This window comes from Dermacentor variabilis, chromosome 8 (genome assembly GCF_050947875.1).
Source record: "Dermacentor variabilis isolate Ectoservices chromosome 8, ASM5094787v1, whole genome shotgun sequence".
NCBI classification, from domain to species: Eukaryota; Metazoa; Arthropoda; class Arachnida; order Ixodida; family Ixodidae; genus Dermacentor; species Dermacentor variabilis.
This window is the reverse complement of record NC_134575.1, coordinates 35112100-35134844: the sequence shown is the minus strand read 5'-3', so window position 1 is coordinate 35134844 and position 22745 is coordinate 35112100. Positions and strand designations below refer to the sequence as shown.

The 22745-nt window shown below is 46.0% G+C and overlaps 2 protein-coding genes across 9 annotated transcripts in view; both read left to right on the top strand.

Annotated features, from left to right (window-relative positions):
• Positions 1-5629, top strand: part of Usp7 (Ubiquitin-specific protease 7) — a 60888-nt gene extending 55259 nt beyond the window's left edge. For all 8 annotated transcript variants that reach the window (XM_075701776.1, XM_075701773.1, XM_075701778.1 and 5 more), the window contains one exon: positions 369-5629. The gene's annotated coding sequence lies outside the window, so the exon portion shown is untranslated. The remainder of the gene's footprint in view (positions 1-368) is intronic.
• Positions 5630-10274: 4645 nt separating this feature from the next.
• The window catches only part of LOC142589988 (DNA-directed RNA polymerase III subunit RPC5-like), a 31714-nt gene continuing 19243 nt past the window's right edge, over positions 10275-22745 (top strand). Inside the window, exons 1-7 of the mRNA XM_075701770.1 lie at positions 10275-10411; positions 15364-15465; positions 16870-16998; positions 17996-18120; positions 19177-19259; positions 20110-20208; positions 21465-21628. Coding sequence (XP_075557885.1) covers positions 15400-15465; positions 16870-16998; positions 17996-18120; positions 19177-19259; positions 20110-20208; positions 21465-21628 — 666 coding nt within the window. The 5' untranslated portion in view covers positions 10275-10411; positions 15364-15399. The remainder of the gene's footprint in view (positions 10412-15363; positions 15466-16869; positions 16999-17995; positions 18121-19176; positions 19260-20109; positions 20209-21464; positions 21629-22745) is intronic.

Here is a 22745-nt window from a genome sequence, read left to right as displayed (position 1 = left end):
CTTTCAACATGTATCCTATTGCCTTCGCAATTAATTTGGAGGGGCATTATTTCCTCACTTTGGAGCCATAAAAAGACTGATCAGATTAACAGCACTATTTTTGTTGCCGCTACTTATAGTCTCGCATTGATCACTAGAGAAACCCGGCACTCTGAGTCATTCAACCACAATGGCAAGGGCACCTAGTTTACGCCGATTGTGTCCACCGCAGTTTCACGGCTCTGGGACAGTGAGGTTTGCCTCTTCGATGTCCCAAAAGGGCCAGTTAGTCATTCCTCATTAGCGTCCAATTACACCTCGAGCACTCAGTGCTTGTGCGCATTCTTATCCAGTTTTATTTTTTTCCCTCGTTTTTTCCTGCAATCCAGTTGCAGCGGAGACGCCAGGTGCGCTTGAGGACGACACTTGCACGCCGCCGCCACCACCATCACAGCCAGGCTGTTGTCCCCTGGCATCTGGCAAAAACGGCGACGACGACGACGGCAGCAGCGGTGGTGGCAACCGGCAGAAGCAGCGAGCGGTGGCGACGGCGCACGCCACCACCGAGAGAGACGCGCTTTCCGGCGGTGGGGGCGGCGGCCCCGCCGTCTTCCTCCTCTTCCCTTGCCGTCTTTCGCATCCTCTCTCCCCCTCGGGCACGGCGGCTTCTCCTTTCCCGAAACCGTGGTGACAGAAAGACAGTGCTGCATCTCCGCGCGTGTGTGTGTGCTACCAAGTACTCTGCGGGCGAGAGCTGGGGGGACGTTTTGTGACTGCATTGCCAAGGATCTTTTTTTTTTTTCTTGTTTCACGCTGCTCACGGCCATGCTTTGCATATTGCCTCCGCTTTCTCCTCCCCCTTCCCCGATTTCTGCCTTCTTCCTTCACTGTGTTGCCTTTTTTTTTATTTTCACCCTTTTTTCTGCCTCAAATATCCTGACACATGTCTTCTGGACGCTCTCTCTGTCTCTGCTTTGATGTGCCAGATCTCCGGTTTTGTTTTTTGCCAGACCTGTAAAAAAAAAAATCCATGCTATATTTACACTCGTCTTTCTTAAACAGCAGCTTGCCTTTACTTGCAAGCCGATCACCCACTCTGCCTCGTTCGAGAACATTTCTTTTATTTAGGGGTGGTTTGAGAAATGCATAGATTGGGCAGCCCTAGCTCCGGTCACTCCCTTTTATTCGCAGGTACTCCCAAGATTTGCAGTATTCTACCCGGCTGAATGAATTGTTTGTGGTGTTTCACTCCCTGGTTGTCAGGTCACCTTAAACCCCACCTTTTGGTATCTGCTTCCTTGGATAACTATCTTTCAGTGCCTGTTTTTCGGTGCCTCTGATAGAGGAAAATTTGTCGCTCTTGGCTTTTAGGCCTAGGTAATGCTAGTCTGTTTTTCTTTTTATTATTGTTGCAGCCTTTCCAAAGTCTGAAACCCGTTAGCATAAAGCTAACTGCCATGTGATCTGTACACTGGCTGAAGCAGAAATTCCTTCGCTGTAGAAAACTTCTTTACCTGTCCATTATTTTTCTTCGGTGCATATGTAAATGCCTCTCTTGCTAGTGTGCATTTTTTTTTATATATATATATATATACTTTGGTCCTGTATGCACTCTATCTACTAGGGAATGCCTGAAGATAGTGTTACTATGTTCTCCTTCAGAGTTCTAGCTTGCCGTTAAACATGCTAGTTGACGGAATACTGGTGCATCAGGGACGCTGATGGCGGTAACTGGACTGTTGCCGCCATCATGTGATGCTCTATTCGAGAACGCCTTGAAACATTGTTGCATAATTGTTCCAAGAGTGGCAGGGAAAAACACGAACGAAATCACTTCAATGATTGTTGCTGTGACGCCTTCGCGCCAGTAGGTACCAGATGGTCATTGCAGTTGCACTTCTGTCTGCTCTGGTGTATGTTCGCACCTCTCCCTGGCATTCTGGTACTGGCTATAAAGTTCTCTACATGCTTACTGACAGCCTAAAACTCTCAAATGTGTTTATCTTTGTGATGATTTATGTAAGCTGAATCGTGCAAACCAATTTTTTTTTTGTTCTTTTTAGATTTGTACGCCCTTGTTACATCTTTTTATTGTTGCAGAAAGTTCATTGTGCTGTTGAATTCTGCAACCTAATTGTGCAAGGCCTTTTGGAAGGTTGTGCATCCTTGTTGCATACCCGCTTAGACATTTTATAACCTTTGGGGTGTAATTTACTCTAATTCTGATTACTTTTGTGCGCACTTCTGGCACTTGGCGCCTTTTGCTGCGGTACTGTGCGGCTTGCGTACCGTTCTAGCCGGGAGAATAGCGAGGTTCAGAGTTCGACGAAAGAGATGCTCTAAAAAAAATGTCCATCAGTGTGGTAATTACACTATGTAGGCGGTGTAGTTTAACTCTAGTGACTGTACACTCAGTGGGTGTAGTCATATCCGTAATGGTGCGAAATGCTACTCTGGAACAGTTTTCCACCCTTTGGGCTGTACTTTAGTCCCACAGCAATGATCACCTGTCTTGCATTCTTTCCTTTAAAACTCTGCGCTAGCTGCTTTCCTGTTCAAAATGCTTTTCACGCTGATAATGCCCCCCCCCTTTCGTGACCTGGAAGTACCGGGTGCGCTGCACAGATATGCAAGTCAGATGATTACTGTTGTGGGACAGATGTGGCCCTAAAGGATAAACTGTTTTTTGAGTGTACCCTCATGCCTTTCTCAACTACGGAGTACCGAGGCTCGATGTTGAAATAAGGAAATGTGCTGCAATATGTCCATCAGTGTGTGGACACACCACAGAGGGCGCACTTCAACTCCAGTTACTGTTTTTGCTCAGTGGGGTGTAGTTACATCCAGGAGGGTGCGAAATGCTCGAGTTTGCACCTTTCATCGCGAGCATTCGTAGCGACAAGTGGGTGATCTCGGCGGGCGCAGTAGGTTTTTCGAAATGGAGCCGACAAAGGCGGGTGATGTACTTAGAAGCATTGCAGGCGTGTTGCTAGCACTGATAAAGAACTTGGTCACTGCGGAGTCTCTCTCTCGTTATTTTTCCTTTTTTTCTTAGTTACTGTTTTTCGGCAACTCTTCTCCAGTGTTTTCAATGTGTGGGTTCGTTTGAGTGCTCTTTATCCTCCACCACAGCGAGATGCACAGCTTGCAATACTACACTACTTCTATCACATTGTAAGGGAACACTGCCTTGCGTACACTCTAAAATCAATTCACATCCTTTGGGGTGTATCTTTGTCGCACAGCAATAATCGCCTGTCCTTGGTTCCTTTCCTAAATGCTGCATGCCCGGTGCTTCCGAACGGCATGCGCATTATCAGCGTGACATGGTATTCTTCACAGGAAGGTAGTGAGCGCAGGGTTTTCGAAAAAGGAAGCGGAAACGATACAGAGGGTGATTATTGTGGGACAAAGGTGCACCCAAAAGGGTGTCAAATTGTTACTGTACACCACTGAATGTATTTTACCCCCTTTGGGATGTACATTATTGGTTTTTTAACGCTTTGCATCCGCTACTTTCTTGTTGGGAACACCGTATGTGGGGATGAGAGTTGCATTTCCGGCAGGAATGTGCCAGGCGCACGGTGTGAACAAAATCTTAAGTAAATGCATCCCAGATGTTTATTGTTGCGCAGTGAAGTGACGCCCCAGCTCTAGTAGTGTCACATAAGTGAAGATGCATTGAAAAGTGGAGGCCTTCGTTTCATGGTTCTTTGAGATTTTTCGATAAAAAGAAAGGTCAGTACTTTCCACTGAAAACTTGAGAGTAGTGCGTTTCTTTTATTCCTCCGTTATGCTTTTTGCATTATGAAAATGAGCTGGCAGTTGTTTTTGTACATGTTTTTCTACAAAAACAGCGGCGTTTGAAGCCTTAGTGTTGATTTCAGCGCAGTGAGAAAGGAATGAGAAAGTAAGAGCCCTCTCTCTTCAGGCAGGTGTAGGCAAAAATAAAGCTAACCTTCCTTCTTTTATGTTGCGCTTTATGCAATGACTTTCGGAACAGGTTGGTTCGGTTGCACTTAAGCATCAGTCCCTCCATTGTATTAAAGGCTAATTTGTACGTGCTAGAGATGTGCAAGAACAGATGTTTCAACTGCCCTGCGTTCCACAGCGACTATTTTTTGTACGTACTCCACAATTGCCTTTTTTGTACGCACTTCACACGGAGGTGCTTTCGTTGACTTTTTGTTCGCAGGAGTAAAGCGTGCAGCTTACATTCGTCAACACTAGCCCTTGTGCATGTCACATGTACAACTGTTCCTTATGCAGTTTTAGCGTAGGCATGTGCAGTACATGGCAGTGAACTATTTTTGTGCATAGTGTCACCCCCCTCTTCCTACCCTTCCCCCCCCCCCCCCTCTGTCTTTGAGTAATGCTAAGACTCGTTTGTTGGAGGAGCAAGTCAGCTGGCACATTAAGCATTTATGAGGGGATTTAACTCTCTGATGTTGCCATCTCTTTCCCGTTCGCTTCGTTCATTCGTTGGGCACAGTCTCGTAAACCTACACCTTGCGGTGACTGAAGTGGCGTGTTTAGTACGAGTTGGTCGCTGTCCCTTCTAACAGTGTGCGGAACACAGCGTCAGTAGAGAGGAACGTTGTTTAAATGGCTCCATAAACTCCGTAAAAGGCTCCGTTAAAAGTTTTACCAACCAGCCCAAGCCTATACTCTTCTCCGTAAACTGCCAGATCATTAGCCCTCAGATTCTGCGTAGAGGAGGCTCTGTGTGCAGTACCATGCATGAGGGGGGCATTGTTTTCCTATTCTGTTCAGGAAAATGTGCCAACCGCAGTCAATTGGAAAAGGCAACTTTCACGATGAAAGGAACTGCTGTGCAGTCTTTCCCAGAAGGGTGACGCTGCCTTCTGCGGGGGCTTAGTTGCGGAGCAGGTTTCTCCTGCTGTGGAGGGGGGGGGGGGGGGGTGCGGCGGGTGCAGATGGCGAAATGGGGCTCACCTCTAAATGCTTCCCGTGCGTGGAATTTGAGTTCGAATGAGCGTGCCGTTTAACTGGAAGAACCGTTTAATACCTTGATCCTTTATCAGTGCAACAATCTGGCACACACCTACCTGCGGCTGCGACAGATTCTGGCTCCGTGAGTAGCAAGGTAGCCAGCAGCGCAAATTTGCATTCTTGTCCCGCTTTTGTGTCGAGGTTCCTTCAGTCTTTTTGTTGTTTGCAACGAGGAGCAGTCTTGTCGGAAGAGGACCGGTGGTGGGAAGGGAATAGCCAACTGCAAGGCCATACCGTCATTTTTCATCGAGGATAGACACAAGTCGCCAGCATAGTTCTGTGTTGACACTTTTTTTTCTTCTTCCTACTTCCGTCGCTGTCGTTTTGTGGGGGAAGATGCGACACTAGAGTCGGATGCAAGGGAGGGGGAGGGCTGAGAATTCTCAGCTGTTCTCTAGAGTTCTTTTTTTTATTATATGCATGTACAGATAAATGCAAGTGCGGTAATGACGTGCTTGCGCGCCAATGTGAGAGGAGTGTGTGCGAAACGGCATGTCTGTGTGTGTGCGTGTGAGTAGCAATTTTTTTCGGCTTTGTCGCGTGCGCCCGTTTGTGAAGTGGCGCCCCCCAGTGGACATTGAGGAACCTTAACGGGCAGTAATATTTAGTGAATGTTGTGGATTTTTTTTTTTTTTTTTTTGAAAATAAAACTTGGAAGGACGAAAGAAAAAACACTGGCTTGTCTGCTTTTCGTTTGTGCCTTCATTAGTGTACATTTGTAAGCTCAACTTTTTCTTCCTTCGCGCACTATGCATTCTTATTGCCTTAGAGTAGTGCTACCTGCCTTGATGGCCTAGTGGCAGTGGCTGTTACGTTGTGCTGTGCCAAAACGAGGTCATAAGTTCCATTTCTGAACGCATTGCTACGAAGACGCAACGCTCATTTACTTGGATGCAGTCTTCGGTGAAGGGCGGAAATATTTCACAAGATTGAGCTAGGACTAGTTGGTTAGGATTCGGGGTAGAAAAAATTATGTACGGACAAGGACACAATAGGGGGGGGAACGAACAGTGCTGTCCGTTTCCCCTGCTCTTGTGTCGATGTCTGCACGTGCGTAACTTTTCCTAACATGAAGCTGGAAATGTTGGCCTGGCGTACTAAAGTTAGGCAAGTTGCGGACACCAAACTATTTGGAACGTCTGTGATCTCAACTTTTTCTCCCTTTGCACACATTGCAGGCCTATTGCCATAGAGTAATGCATTCTGTGGTGACTGTGGCCATCTTTAGCAGTGCTTGAGAACTCTGGTTCGAATCTCGGCTGCAGTTAGGTGTGGGTATAATGTAAAAGCCTCGGTGTACTTTCGATTTTAGGAGAACATGATTAATGAACCACGAATGTCCAAAATTGTAAGGCCCTGCTGCAGGGCCTCTGGTAGGCTGTGTTGCTTTGTAATGTTCAACCCATATTTTAATTTGATTCGATTAGGGTACCGCAATGACACTCGTCCCTCTTGGGACTTGTGTATAGGTGAGAAAGTTTACCCAAAGATGTTTGACCGATCACGTTTGCAATCTTCTGACTGACTGTGCTGCTTATAAGGACGGGGAAGGAGGGAGTGACAAGGAAGCAAGAAAGGATGCGACCATATGCATGTTCATATCCTAAGGGCCTGGTCACGGCCTTGAAGCTAAGCCTGTGCTAGAGTAGTATTGACTCTCAAATTTAGTGTCCCGCCTTCATTGCTTTATTTTTTCCGGATAGCTCCATAGTTGCAGCACAAAGCCTTAATTCCTCAAGAGTGACAATTATTGCATCTCCTTGCGTACTGCCTGTTGTGAGGTTCCATCAATCGCAGCACTGCTTTGAAGAGGGTCACGTCGCTGAAAGCGGAGGTGGTGGTCGTCTGGTATTGCAACTAAAGAAACTGCTGCTCAGCCCGGTGCGATGAAATTGAAAGTTGCGCAACGACTGTTTTGTCGAAAGCTGCCAAATTGGCACTTCAAATTGTTCGCTTCTCTCGGAAACGAACACGGGGGAGCCCATTTCCTCTCTTCTAATCAAGCACTAAGTGTGCTGCATTTGGCAGGGCTCACGGTCATAGTGTGTATGCATCAGTGGTATCTAGGGGTGTGCGAACATTCAAAACTTTCTATTAATGAATTGAATGGTATCCTATTAGATTTGGCGTTCGAATTGGAGAGTTGCTATTCATAAATGCAAATATCTTTAGAATATTTCGGAATGGTCCACTGTGCCCAAGTAAACAAAGTTGGAGCAAGGTCATGGCAATGTATTGCCGTACAGGCATAGACAAAACATGAAAACGTGTATATTAGAGTGGGCTACGTCACTTACCTAGCCGTGCTTTACAGGCTGTACTGCGATAATTTGCACTCGCTGAAGAACCGTGTGCATGTGATAAAACTTGTGCTTCTAAAGCTTTGTTTGTGCTTTTCATAACGCCTCTTAACGTACTACGTAATGACAGAAGCTTGCTAACTTGGATGTGAACATTGTTTTATGTTACTTCTGATAATCACTGTTCATTATTTGAAAACTACTCGAAAAGTATTCAATATTCGGTTTGACTAGGTTTGCTTCTGGCACTATTGAATTTGGTCTCAAATATCTCTATTCGCACACTTCTAGTGGTATCTGTTGACACAAGACTGCCACAACAGGTTTTGACGACTATGAACCTCCTTCATTGCGTCTGAAGCCGCAACGCACTTGGTGCACATTATGAACTGGTCGCATTAAAAGGCAGCGTAATTATTTGTTGTGCTCTTGGAGAATGGCAGATTGAAGCCCCTTGTAGCATAATTACTGGGTTTACAGCTATTCAATAAAGTAACAAAAATGACATTTCCTATCTGTGCTTGTTAAATAACATTCTCGGCCTTCGTTGAATATGACCGGCCAAGTTCTTGGTAACACTTTTCACTCAAGGGCCTATATACTAATGAAGAGGTAACCATATGGGGCGTGATCGCGGAAATATCTCGCTTTCCGAATGTTTGTTACCAATCTTGTAATTCACAGGCACACAGAATTTGTCAGAGTTCATCGGCGCAGCGAGGCAGGAGTGCCAATTGAAAACTGCCTACTCGGTGCTGAGCACGAGGTTGCGGGATCGAATCCCGGCCACGGCGGCCGCATTTCGATGGGGGCGAAATGCGAAAACACCCGTGTACTTAGATTTAGGTGCACGTTAAAGAACCCCAGGTGGTCTAAATTTCCGGAGTCCTCCACTACGGTGTGCCTCATAATCAGAAAGTGGTTTTGGCACGTAAAACCCTATATATTATTATTATGCCTACTCGGTGTCGTGGCAGTAGGCAAAGTGAATGTTCGGAAAGAGCTATGCTTGTGTGATATTGCCCCCTCTCTCTCTTTTTAGTTGTAGCTAAAGGGGCGCTCAGAAGAAATAGGGATTGTTAGTTCGCAGCAACATTCCTTGCTAGAAAAAAAAAAGCCTCAGAGAATGACTAAAAAACGTTTAGACATCATCTTTCTTAACCTCAATTTAACTGTACCTATTGGGCTTCTTTTGGAGCTCCTGTTGACAACAGTTGGAGTGAGCGTTGCACCTCTATGGAGGATTCTTGTTCACTCAGGGTTTCTACCTTACTACGGTTGCTTTAATGTTCTGGCTTTTACTTCGTGCGCTTTCCATGGACACCACCCAAATAATAGCAAACCTCCCATATTTTGTACGTGCAATTTGAACAAGGGGAATAGGGATGCTGCTGTATTTGTCTCGCCAAGGTTTCACGGGTATGCCTGGTTGCCTTATTCCAATTTGAACAGCCTGTCATGTTACAAGAGTACTATCGAAAAGCTTGCAAGTAGAATTAAAAACGGGGGGGGGGGGGAGGGCTCATATGTTAGGATTATCATAATTAGACAAAGGTATTTCGCTCTCGCGGGCAGCATTCCTTGGGGTAGTTACTCGGGCGGGTTTCCCACGCTGCTAAGGCGCTCGCCTCGCACCTGCCTAAGCTTTTCCTAGTCTCTAGAGCCGCTCGAGTTAGCTTGACTCACACTAAATAATGTCCGCGCATCCTTGGGCGATCGGAACCTGCGCCCGGCCGGCTGAACAAGGCGCTCTGTGCTGGCCACGAAGGTCCATGTCTCGGTAAGGTGCCTGGTTTAGCCTCGTGCGGACGCAGTAAGCGCGGCGACTATCTTATATTCCTTCATCTTTTAAAATTTTCCATAATTAGAAGCATTTATCTCGGAAACCATACTTAGTTCAAGGAAACTTTCCATGTCTCAATAATTTCTCTTGTCGCATTCGAGTGCTGTTCGCCATGTTATCGGTTGTCCAACGCAACTTTGCCTCAAGTCTCTACATTTACTACGGCAGTTTTTCGCGTGCGCACCATCGCCACGCACATTAAATTTATATCTCCTCCCGTTTCTCTCCCGCGCGGGCGCTTTAGAACCACGGCGCTGCAATTATGTTTGAGTAATTTCCTTTTTCTTTTCTCCTCCCTTAAACTCATTCTCTCAACTACTAATCGCAGAAACAAGTGAACAGCGCTCGCATTCGTTCCCATGATGGAAAAAAAAAAAGAAAAATATATAGGAAATTATCAGTCGTAGCACTCGTAGTATAGCCCTCTGGGCCGTTCTCTTTTCGAAAATAGTCATGTTAGGATTATCATAATTCAATCAATCAATTATCAATCGCGGGCAGCATTCCTTGGAATAGTTACTCGCAAAGGCTTCGCTAAACGCGCGGCGCTCGCCTCGCACCTAGTCTCTAGAGCCGCTCGGGTTCCCTCTCATCGACGGTCGGCCATTTTTTCAAGAAATTATGCCTTCCAACCACTTCCAATCGACCATCGCGGACAACATCAGGCTCTTCCCATGTAAGCACGAGGCTCTGTACAGGAGCTACGCCGCTTCAAAGTAACCTGGCGCCTGGCGGACCAACCGACTGAGCCATCTTTCCGGCCGGCATCCAGGGGTCGCGAGTTCGAATCCCCAATTTTCTTCCTTTTTCCTTTTATATCTCTTTTCTTCTAGTTTATCATTATAACAGGCAATTACATATCTTCGCCACGACCGTCTGCACGGGGACCCTTTTAAAATGGCCGCTAACGTGCAGGTTATAAATTGCCCGGTTTCTCCAGTTGAGTGCCACGTGTGCGGTTTAACCGAGCGCACAGCAATGTAGGTTGAATGACGCATACCGCTCCCGTCTCCCTAGTGCTTAGGCTCGCTGCGCGTTCCCAGAAAAACTACGTCAGCTACCTCCCCTCGCCCTCCATTCCCTCCTTCTCGATAGCTCTAGTATAATCACTGTCCAGAGGAGTAGAAAGCGTGAAGACACCACTGAGAGCCGTCGAGGTCGCCTGCTTTGTGCGAATCTCGGCGCAGTAGTGCGATTGCCACCCGGGAACGCGAGTGTTCGGACGACAAGAGAAGCAGGCACGACGAGCGGATCATACGACACTCGGGGCCTCGTGGTAAGCGCTGAAAAACTTTTCCCTTTTTATTTTTACGCGCAAGTGTTAAGAGCTGTTCATATTTAGCAAAAATGTATCGTGTACCTAGGCGCGCTCAAGTCCGCGTGCATCCGTAAGATGCGGGAAACAAGAGGCTATCGGGCAACCGAGAATTGACACTACGTCGTGCAGCCTGTACCGATCAGCAAAAACCTGCAAAGGGTAGACAAATTAGCGGATCTCTTACGCATGTAGGGTCCTCTGGGCCGTACTTGTCGGCGACAGGGTAGCCTAGCCGCCTGCGGCATTATCTTACTGAGCTATATGTCTTACGCTCGCTTGCGGTAGTCGGAAGTTCAAATCCGCCTCATTTTTTTTTTATTTAAACGATGGTGTATATGCGTATGACATCCTCCAGTGCACTACATCTGCAGGCTTGGAGTGGCGCCTGATACCGGCGAAGATGCCGAGAGCGAGTGGGGCTATACCAAGCCGGGTACAACCAAATTAGGAAGGCCCGCTAAGCTTCAACAAAGACACTCCCTCACCAGAACAGGAATTGGCCTCCCTGGTGCAGTATTGGAATGCATCATGTAACCGCACAAAAACAAGGGACAAAGAAGGAACACACAGGACAGGCGCGGAACTTCAACGAAGGTTTACTCCGGGAAATCTCACATTTATACAAGTATCGTAATCACACTTGCTATCATCAGATACTTGTATAAATGTGAGATTTCCCGGAGTAAACCTTAGTTGAAGTTCCGCGCCTGTCCTGTGTGTTCCTTCTTTGTCCCTTGTTTTTGTGCGGTTACATGATGCATTCCAATAACGACCACCAACTAGCCCGCTTATCCCTGTTAAATATGCTACTGGTGCAGTATTCGGCCGCAAATTAACCTCCCTAATGAAATGATCTCCTCAATGATATATGGCCCTCAGTACCCAGTGGCTGCGGAGCACCTGACCAAGGCGCGGCGGTCAGACTTGCAACGCAGCAGAGGGTGCTAAGAATATCGGGGTCCGGACAGGCGGCCAATGGAAACTGACCCTTGCAACGTTTAACACCCGAACGCTCTCAAGTGAAGCAAGCTTAGCAGGTCTCTTCGAAGAACTATCAGACATGGGTTGGGATATTATCGGCCTTAGTGAGATTAGAAGGCCTGGTGAGGCTTACACATTGCTGAATAATGGCCATATCCTCTGCTATAGAGGTTTCCCGGATAAGAAGCAATACGGGATAAGATTCCTAATCTATAAAGACATAGCGGGCGAGATGGACGGATTCTATAGCATCAACAAGAGGGTAGCAGTAGGCGTAATCAAACTCAATAAAAGATATAGATTAAAGATAGTACAAACCTACGCTCCAACTTCCAGTCACGACAATGAGGAAGTAGATCAGTTTTATGCAGATGTTGAATCAGCGATGAGAAAAGTGCAAACGCGGTATACAGTAGTAATGGGGGACTTCAATGCAAAAGTGGGGAAAAAGCAGGCGGATGAACAGGCGATTGGCAACTACGGTGTCGGTTCTAGAAACGCTAGAGGTGAAATGCTGGTAGAATTCGCAGAAAAGAATAAGCTGAGAATAATGAACACTTTTTTCAGGAAACGTAGCAACAGAAAATGGACCTGGAAAAGCCCCAACGGTGAAACAAGAAATCAAATTGATTTCATACTTTCTGCCGATCCCAGCATAGTGCACGATCGGATAAAATGTAGTGATCATAGGTTAGTGAGGGCCAGGATCCACCTCAATTTAAACAGAGAAAGAGTAAAATTGGTCAAGAAAGAACAGGTCAACTTAGAGGCAGTAAGGGTAAAACCAGACAAATTTCGGCTGGTGCTTGCAAACAAATATCCAGCCTTAGAACAGAGAGATGATGATGATGACATAGAGGTAATGAATGAAACCGTAACGAGGCTGGCTTCAGAGGCAGCAATTGAAGTGGGAGCCAAGACAATCAGTAGGCAAGCTCTCCCAAGTAACAAAGGATTTGATAAAGAAACGACAAAGAAGGAAAGTGTCCAACTTAAGAGATAAGATAGAATTCGCGGAACTGTCAAAACTGATCAACAAGGCGAAAATAAGTGATATTCGAAACTATAACGTGAGAAAGACTGAAGAAGCCGTAAAAAATGGACGCAGCCTGAATTATCAGTGAGAAGGAAACTTTGCATAGGAGAAACCAAGATGTATGTACTAAAAGATAAGCCGGGTAATATCATCAGCAATCTCGAAGATATAGTAAATGCAGCGGAAGCATTCTATACTGACCTTTACAGTACCCAGACGACTCAGGAGCGCTCTATTCAAAACAATAATGAACAGTATACAGAAACTCTTCCTATAACTGGAGACGAGGTCAGAAAGGCCTTGCAAGGCATGAAACGGGGAAAAGCGGCAGGAGAGGATGGAATAACAGTCGATTTAATCAAAGATGCATGAGACATAATGCTAGGAAAACTGGCGGCTCTCTATGCGAAGTGTCTATCGACTGCAAGGGTCCCAGAAAACTGGAAGAATGCAAAATTATACTAATGCACAAAAATGGCGACGTTAAAGAACTAAATTACTCCCAGTATTATATAAAATATTTACCAAAATAATCTCCAATAGAATAAGGACAACACTGGAATTTAGTCCACCAAGGGAGCAGGCTGGCTTCAGGAAAGGTTACTCTACAATGGATCACATCCATGTCATCAACCAGGTTATCGAGAAATCCGCAGAGTACAATAAACCTCTCTATATGGCTTTCATAGATTACGAAAAAGCATTTGATTCAGTAGAGATACCAGCAGTCATAGAGGCATTGCGTAATCAAGGAGTACAGACCGCTTACGTAACTACCCTAGAAAATATCTACAGAGATTCCACAGCCACCTTAATTCTACACAAGTAGAAAGATACCTATAAAGAAAGGGGTCAGACAAGGAGACACAATCTCTCCAGTGCTATTCATTGCGTGCTTAGAAGTATTCAAGCCATTAAACTGGAAAGGCTTAGGAGTAAAGATTGACGGCGAATACCTCAACAACCTTCGGTTTGCCGATGACATTCTATTCAGCAACAATGCAGACGAGTTACAACAAATGATTCAAGACCTTAACATGGAGAGTGTAAGAGTGGGACTGAAGGTTAATATGCAGAAGACAAAGATAATGATAAATAATCTGGCAATAAGGGAACAAGAGTTCAAGATCGCAAGTCAGCCTCTAGAGTCTGTGGAGGAGTACGTTTACCTAGGTCAACTAATCACAGGGAACCCGGACCATGAGAAGGAAATTCACAGAAGAATAAAAATGGGTTGGATCGCGTACGGCAGACATCGTGAGCTCCTGAATGGGAGTTTACCGTTATCATTGAAAAGGAAAGTATACAATCAGTGCATTTTACCGGTGCTGACATACGGCGCAGAGACTTGGCGGCTGACAAAGAAGCTTGAGAACAAGTTAAGGACCGCGCAAAGAGCGATGGAACGAAGAATGCTAGGCATAACTTTAAGAGACAGAAAAAGAGCGGTTTGGATCAGAGAGCAAACGGGCATAGACGATATTCTAATAGACATTAAGAGAAAAAGATGGCGCTGGGCAGGTCATGGAATGAGCAGACTAGATAACCGTTGTACCATTAGAGTGACAGAATGGGTACCAAGAGAAGGGAAGCGCAGTAGAGGACGGCAGAAGACTAGATGGAATGACTAAATTAGGAAATTTGCGGGTGCTATTTGGAATCGGTTGGCGCAGGACAGGGGTAATTGGAGATCGCAGGGAGAGGCCTTCGTCCTGCAGTGGACATGAATAGGGCTTAGGCTGATGATAATGATAGGGTGGGTGGGGGGAGATAAGTTGGTATGGGTGCATTGGTACAAACTGCACAACAAGACTGGACGCAAGGTAAGAAAGGGAACACGCATGCATCTTAGTAACTGGCCAGCAGCAACGTAGCTAGGACTGACTGTATGCCATATAAGTTTGTCTTCGTTCTTTCAATAAACTTGCAAGTCTGCCTCCGTGACCTGTTCCTTTTCTTAATTACCTTTTGTCCCGTCTTGTTGCACAGTGTGCACCACTCTAGGTTGGCAGCTTTTGAAAATTTTTTCAAAATTGAAATTTGACAACACTGGACAGCTGAAGACTTTTGGAATAGAGTTTCTGACAAGAATTGCTTATTATTGTGGATTTTGGGTGTTCATGCCTCCGGGCTCGAGTTATATACAGGTGTATGAGCGGCCCCAGCCGAAAGACTCCCGAGAGAGCTAGGCTTTCTTCCCACCCAATAAAGTTTATTAGGAGGGGAGCATTCGTACCAGACGGAGGCAAGTGTGGCTAAAAGGCTAACCACTATGCAGGTTCGTTTGTTCTCTGTCACAGCTGGCTCATGATCGCTGTGGGGGATTGGCCAAGGTGCAGGTTAGTTTACCCGCCCTCTTTGTCGGCGTTGGCAGTGGTAGTATTATGTATTGTTGAGGAAGTCGCTGGCGTCGGGTCTCGCGTTTAAGCGGGCAGCTGAACTGGAGCCGTATTCTCAGGCTATCATTTTCGGAGATAGTTTCACTTTTGCCAGCGACTGCACTGCAGTCGACAGCCGGGTGAGTAGGTTGCTGAGTTGACTGCATCTATACAGTAACTCTGCTTACAGTGCTCTAAGGACCAATGAGTTCTAAGAAAGATCAAGACTGCGAAAGCGATGAAAGAAGGTGAAAGACACTCATAATGCAAGTCCCCCAGAACGCCTTAGCATGCTGTCTGCAGGAATGTTGCCACTGCAGCGTTTTTATAGTTCTTACATTTACCTTGATTTTTCGACGTTACAGACTTGCTTTTCCGCGTTGCATCTAGGCAAGTTTAACCAGACTGTAAAAAACAGTTGTAGAATTGCGTCGGCATAGTTTCTAAATAATACTAATATGAAACTCTATGCGTGCCGGTGTCGACTGTGGCCGACTTCGCCTGGGCTTGGACAGGTTCGGCATCTCGCCTGGCAACCTTGACCGGTCAGTATGGCGGCTTCCATGGCTTCTGCTGCCGCGAACAGCAACGACGATGACGACGAGGTGGTTCAAGAGGTATTGTAACAATTTTAATTTACCAATTCGCGTCCTCGTTTAGCACGAGTGGTGTTCGCCAAACCTCGTAATTATTTCTTTCAATGACATCATGTGTTGATTGCGTCAGCGAGGAAAACACGGTGACACATGGCGTGCATGCCTGCCTGTCGGAATTTCGCGACGTTCAGCTCTAAAAGTTGGGAAGCTTTTTGGACAGTTCTTAATTGCGAGAATATAAAATACTGTCCCGTCCTGCATTGTATCGAGATGCGCTAAATTTGCAGATCAGCACTGCATTTCGTAGAAGCCAATAGGCAGCGTTGAAACCATGCGTTCGAAATGTACGCTGCTGCAGCGTCGGCGTAATCACCTAGCGTCGTTCTTTGCCAGCGCTGGCGCACAAACCCGAAGTTTCGATAGCGCAATTCAAAGAAATCATTTAGAATGGTAAGTCACGTAAGTTTGTAAGCACCTGTGAGGAAAATGGCCTTGCGTTCGACGATACGTCAGGAGGGGCAGTTTGTATTATTAGCTCGATCGTAGACGTTGTGACAGTTGGTAAACGTCTTCAGAAACAAAAACAGAAAATACGTGATTTAGCAGTTTTGTGAAATGTGCCGGGGTAGGTTGCGGGTGGTCAGTTTTTCAATTGCGCGTTACTGTCTGAGCGTAGTATACAACTATCACGGAACGCTTCCCACGCCGTGTCATTCTATTGGCACGGGCACTCGCTGGAATCGAAGCGGCAGCCTCATGTTATCCCAAAGCGATCAGCTGAGAACACATCATCTCGCCGCGCCTGCGTTGCTCTCGCACGGCGGTCTTCATCACATTAGTGCTGGCGGCCTGTTTCACATTACATGTGTTGTCTCCAGCGCTTGCTTCTGTTGTCACGACTTGCAGATCCAAAGTCGCCTGTTCCTGCCACTCTCCCTCACCGTGGCCTCACTGGCTGTTGCGTTGCTTGATAAAAGAGGCGGCGTTACAACATGGAATGTTTAATTGGTGAATATAAGCGGTGCAACTTATTTGCGCAAGAGGCGAGTGAAGAACCCGTTAATTTCAACCCACGAGACACAGATTGCACTAGCTAGTAGTCATCGCTTGCAAGCTAACATCACTCTGCTCTCTGCCATTGTTTGTCTGTCTGTTGGCTGTTATGTTTGTTTCACCCATCTCTCTTGACTTGGTTGCCGCGATTTTCTGCTGATGGGCGTTATGCGGCACTGGCAGGTTTCATTCACACCCGTATAGTGAGAATTGGGGTGCACAACAAAGAACACCAGGCGCCCAAAATTTGTCTAGCCCCCTCCACTGCGGCATCTGTCAAAGACCCCTCCCACCCCGCTCCCCTCCAGTGTTGTTGCCTGGCAATGTTTAAACCCAACAAATTGGTAATCAATCAATGTTTATTTGTTTCAGCTGGACGTTTACATATCAAAGGCCCTGGCTGACAACCTCTACCTCCTTCAGTATCCGCATCGGTCGGTCGGCCGCTCCTACAATGAGGACCACTGCGTTGCCGCAAGGGTTAAGCCAAAACAGCACAAGGTATTCTGTCTGGCTGATGTTAGTTCGTTACAATACCCCTAGCTTCCTCATCTTCACATTAGGTAGTGCTACCCACATGAGGAACTTTGGTACGACTGAATCCTGTCCAGAGCTTGCCTGCATTTACCTGGATTGTGCAGCAGGTAGCATACGAGATCCCTGTGCCATTGCTACTTTATAGAGACTGAGTGGCCTCCCAGACCTGTAGAATACCGAATGGTATTAGACAAAGTTGGTGCATAGCCATAAGCAAGCTCACAGCCGATCTGCATGTGGACAGATGGGAGCCAAGATAAGGACATCCTTGTCACCCGGCTATCCTTCATCTGAAGTTCAGCTCTTAAACGCTTTAAGTCATACTGGTCCCGCAATTCATCAAGGCAGTCCCTGTAAATGATAGATGGAAACAGCATGGCAGTCTAACCACACGAAACTGCAGTGGCGCCAGCTGTTGTACATTGTTTTATCAGTTGCTTGCAGGCAGCTTGCACGTGACAAAACTGATGCCACGTTGTGGAACCTTCCAACAAGTCTCCAGTGGGCTGCCAGTGATTGGCAGACCGGAATATCATGCAGTGTTTGGCTGTGATAGTTGCAGAGATGAGGCAGCGTCTTGTGTTTTGTTATGTGATGCTTGTGCCCGTCTCGTCTCTTGCCACCGTCCCATAGTTTGTGTGCAAAAAAAACCTACCGTTTTGAAATATTGTGCTAACTCGCTCAAACCAGTATACTTTCATTCGTGTTTTTTACTTTGATTACTTCAGTTGCTGCTTGGCATATGACAGTTGTGTTTCGTGTTCCTTTTCATGGGCTTTTTCATCATTCTAAATACCAATGTATGAAAAATGCATGTTACTAATGGTGTTCTTGCCACTGTATTGGTCTTATCTGTTATTGGTTGGGCTCGCTTGCTAAAGACTGCATGGGGTGTCTGTTGGTAATTTGTCGTGGGTGTCTAGAGCACGGGCTTATTGCTGTTTCGTGCTGTTGCCACCAGGTGGAGCTAGAGTTCGCCCTTGACACGCATGACTCAAGCTATGACAGGCTGCGTGGTGAACAGTTTGCCGCCAATGCAGATGGCAGCGGGGGCCGTGCCACCGATCAAAAGCCACTTTTCAAAAGGTGAACATGAATTGACATTTTTGCATTTTTGTGCTCGATTTTTTTTTCTTTCTTCGCACTAGTTGTTAAAGGGAACTGTTGCATCACTCTACATTGGTAGACTACCTGTCCAAGAAACCTCACCACGTGTGTTTTGTGCCTAGATATTAAATTGCGGAGGTATCTCATGAAAACGGCGGCGCACGTTTTTTGTTTATGCCCTTCAGTTGCCAAATGAATGATTAGTTTCACTGCATCTTTTCTTTCTTTCTTTTTTGCATAGTCAGAAATGTGAAAAGCGTACTGCTGCAGGACAGTTTAAGAAATTTAAGTTGTTTCTGTATGTTTTGCCAAGTTTACAGAAAGTGGTCTGTCTCCATGCGAGGACTCTTCACAGGGACGTCAGACATGAGAACATCAACTATCTTATGTCTGCTGGCATACTTGGGAAGCACCCATCCAGCCAATTAAGGGAGGAGATTGTTCTTGAAATGGCCAGAAATATAGGGAAAAAAGTAATTTTCAGAAAAATGTGTTTTCGCTAATTTTACGCATTCATGAATCCCTCCGAAATCTGACAGCTAAATTTACTCGAAAAAATATTTTAAATATCGGCATTACGTGCGCCCGGGTGGGCGCAAAATGACCGAAGAGTAGCCAAACTTGTTTGGTTGCAGTTTGTTCGCATGCTCGCAACCTGCGAATGGGGTGACTGGCGGCCGCCATCTTAGGCTTGTTTTGATGTTGCTTTCATTGTGTGTATTCTGCCTATCTTCAAAATGCTGTTCATGTAGACGAATCCATAGCGTTTTCTACAAAAAATTGCAACTTTCCTGCAATTTGGAGGCATTCGGGCGGGTCAGCTGGTGCAAGACAGAGGTAATTGGAGGTTGCTGGGAGAGGCCTTCGTATTGCAGTAAACATGAAATAGGCTCTTTTAGTCTTTTGTGTTGTTTGTAAACATTTTCCCACTGGGGCTGGTTTACAAGTTCTTCAGCAAATTCAAGGGTTGCTTGAACATTTTTCTGTGGTGTAGATTGTACTAAGTGTGCATTTTTCTTGCTTCTTCGAAAACAGTACCATGATGGATAGGCAGCTTCTGACGTCAACAAAGTCGACAAGCTCTGCTGAAAACTATGCTGTCGGGATTCTCAGGCCAGGTTTGGACTCTTTCTGTTGATTTGCCTCCCTTTTGTGAAGCCCAGAACTGCGACTTTCCATTTGATGGCGTTTAATTATATGCCGGATCAGTGGTAAGGAAGATTGCATGCTGCATTTAACCTTGCCCAATGTATCATACAAGCCACGTTGAGTTTAATGCGAAAAAAAAAAAGGCTCACGTGTAAGTTTCTGATGTACTGGAATGAAGGTTCGGTTGTGAGTAGTTTAACAAAGGAATTATTAATTGCTGTACTATTACATTATAGCTGAAGTAACATTTCATTTTTTTTCGTACCTCTTCGTGGCCAGAAATAATGGTGAACAAGTTTTTTAAAAATAATTTTTGTTGATGCATAATTGCTGTATTTTCGCATGCATGCCTCAGGGCCACTAGTCGAGGTCTCCAGTTATCCACAGATTTTGCCCCTTAGGTGGGGCTTTGTTGCATTGCAAACCCTCTCTCTTGTCTCTACTACACTTCACCACTAACCAAACTTTAAAAGGCATGTGCGTTCATTCGGCATAAGTTGGGAGCGCCCAGCGACACCGTGACATAATATTGACATAGATTGGAACTACTAGATGGCGCTATTTATTTTCCTGTTTTGCTAAAACAGCCAATCAGTGTGTGCCGATGGTGAAGGCACACACTGATTGTGTGTGCCAAGGTGATAGTATCGCCGAAAGGGATCTTCGCAGAATACATCCCCGGAATGTGCATCCACATTGTTGGATAGTTATTTTTTTTTTATTTCTCTCTCCCTTCCTTTTCTTTTTTTCAAAAGTTGTCGTCAACTTACACTTATGGTGTCATGGTGCAACAACTGAATCCTTCTTATTTGTCCCCAGGTGAACTTCACCTGTCCCCTCTCAGCGCAATTGTGCAGATGATGCCGTCCTTTCCTCACCTGGACCAGTCGGACAAGAAGGCCAAGGCAGCCGAAGCAGGTGTGCTGAATTTCAGGGATGCTTCCTGAACTCCTGGCTCACAGCTGTGCCCCGTCTTGAGGGCGCATTGTCATACTTGATCAGCTTTCATTCAGCATTCAAGCAAACATTATAATTAAAGGAAATTCGTCATGCAATATATGCACCTTATAAGCATCGTTGGATGTAACACTGTTAAGAAGCCTTGCACGTAGAGTTCGTAGCAGTCCTCGGAACCACTGAAACCTCTTGAACTTCGAAAAGCTGTTTTCAAGGGCTTAAGAAACAGACTTCACGAAGTGATGAAGGACATCATTGTACATCATTTTCGGCTGAGCATAGTGAATCTTGTTTGGACATCTGAGCACAAGGATGGTTTAGTCCAAAAGCCAAGCCAAACGCTGTCTGGTTAGCAGCTTTGTATTGGTTAGTGCTGGTTCATATACTAAGCCTTTATATGTACCTTTTGTTGCTTGCAACCAGTAAAAAAAAAAGTTCGATTATTTTTTATTACGGTGTATCATTTTCAAGTTCTCAGAAGTAATTTTGTCTTAGTCCTTGCAAACTCGCTGGACTGGCTTTATAGCAATTGCGTTCTGCTGTTGAACACGAAGTTGACGGTACAGATCCTTGCTGTGGCAGCCACATTCAGGCAGGGGCCAAGTGCAAAACTCCTGTGCTTTTTGCGCAGGGTGAGGAACCCCAGGTGGTCAACGTTTGTCGAAAGCCTTCCGCAACAGCATCTCTCTTTGCCGTTGGGTTTCCTTATGATGGTTAAACCAGCATTCCGTCAGTTGTTTCGTTCAGCCAATTTATCAATTACCTGCCAGTCAGTTGGCCGATCAGTCAATGGCCCATAAATTTCTCAATGATGCAATACCAGTCAACCAATTACGCATTAAGTCACAAATTAATCTACCAGTCACACAAATTACGTGCCAACTGGTCAGTCAGTCAATCACTTGTTAATTGTCAAGTAATTGGGAGTCAGTTTATCAATTACCCACTAATTGGCCAGTCAAATAATTTATCAATCTCCCTGTATACTTGGAATGCATTTCAGAAGGATGAAAAGATGAAGATGAAATGGTTTTATAGATGGATCAATGGCCTGCCAGCTGGTCACTCAGTCAATCAATCAGTCCTTGCCAGTGCTTTGTCAGGGCCTTGCGGGTCTTGCAAACCCTCAAGCTTTCATCTGCAAGAGCAGTTGCAAATCCTGTGCACAGATTGCGGAATTTCTCTGTGACCGTGCCCTTGTCCCTTTGCTTATGCAGCCACTGAAGAGGAGGAAGAGGTTGACGAGCCAAAGGCAGTCACCGTACGGTTTGCCAACCAGGAGACAGACCGTGCCAAGAAGGCCCGTGAGAAGTCATTCCGTTTCATCCACCAGAAGCAGGAAAGCGAGCCATGGGTGGAAGCAATGTATCACAACTTTGGGGTTAGCTTTATTTTTTATTTGTTTATTTGTTGTTGTTGTTGTTGACTTACTATTAGGGGTGTGCAGTTACTAGAATACCACCAAATTGAATCTAATAGTGAGCGTCTGAATAATTCAATTCCCGAATCGAACGCTACTATTCGATTTTTCAAGTATTCAATATATTCTGTGTAGAGACTCGCACAGTGCTAGATGTCGTGTGCGCTGTGGAGCCCCTTGTGCTCGAGGCCACCGAAGCGAGCATTTCACTTCGCTTTCGACGTAGAAGGGGCGCCAAGCGTGCCGCGCATGGTCTGGCTCAGCCGACGCCGTGGCTGCAAGTGCTCCCCGATGTCTGCTCAATGCGGGGATCATGCTCGCAGCGCCTGAATGCCGCAATTCGCAGAACGGTGCTGCTTTGGCCAGGGCTGCTTCTGTTAGTGCAAGGATTGTCCGTGTCGACAGGACCGGTTGAAATGGTAATGCTACGCGGACAGATGGAACGGCAACAAAAGCAGCACAAATTATGTAAGGTGCGAAGATGAGCCAATTAGCCGCCGATATAGGCACACAGAATTGGGTTCAACATGTGGTGACCCAACTTTCAAACGGTCGTCAATCACTGATGAGCCAACTGTATAGACATACTAGCGGTGCCCAATCGACTTAGATCTATTCACACCAGCTGCGCGGCTGTAGCAAAGCCGGCAAACCACCTCGAAAATAAAAGCGAGGGACGGCGGATAAACAAAGAGGCGAAAGTGGGTGGGGGGGGGTGCGGGGCAGCGAGTGCCGCAAGAACTTTTCTTGGTCCTCCAGATCTCAAATTATTGGAAAGGTGGCAAATTACGCCGAACTGGGTGAGGTTCGTAGTTGCTCGTATCTAGGCCCGCCTAATTTCTTGTCCTCCCTGCTCCCAAAATTCGGAAGGTCAGAAAAAGAAAACATTTCTATAATGCAATTCAGACAAAAATAGAGGCATTCAACGAAAAAAAGAGTACGTATTTTAATATGGTTTTCGACGCTTGTCGCGAGCAATTGCAGCAACGACTCCTCCACATCTTCATCGACACCGCTTGCTGCTTTGTCACCGATTTCTTCCCACGGTGCACAGTCCTCACTTACGTCTAGTCTATTC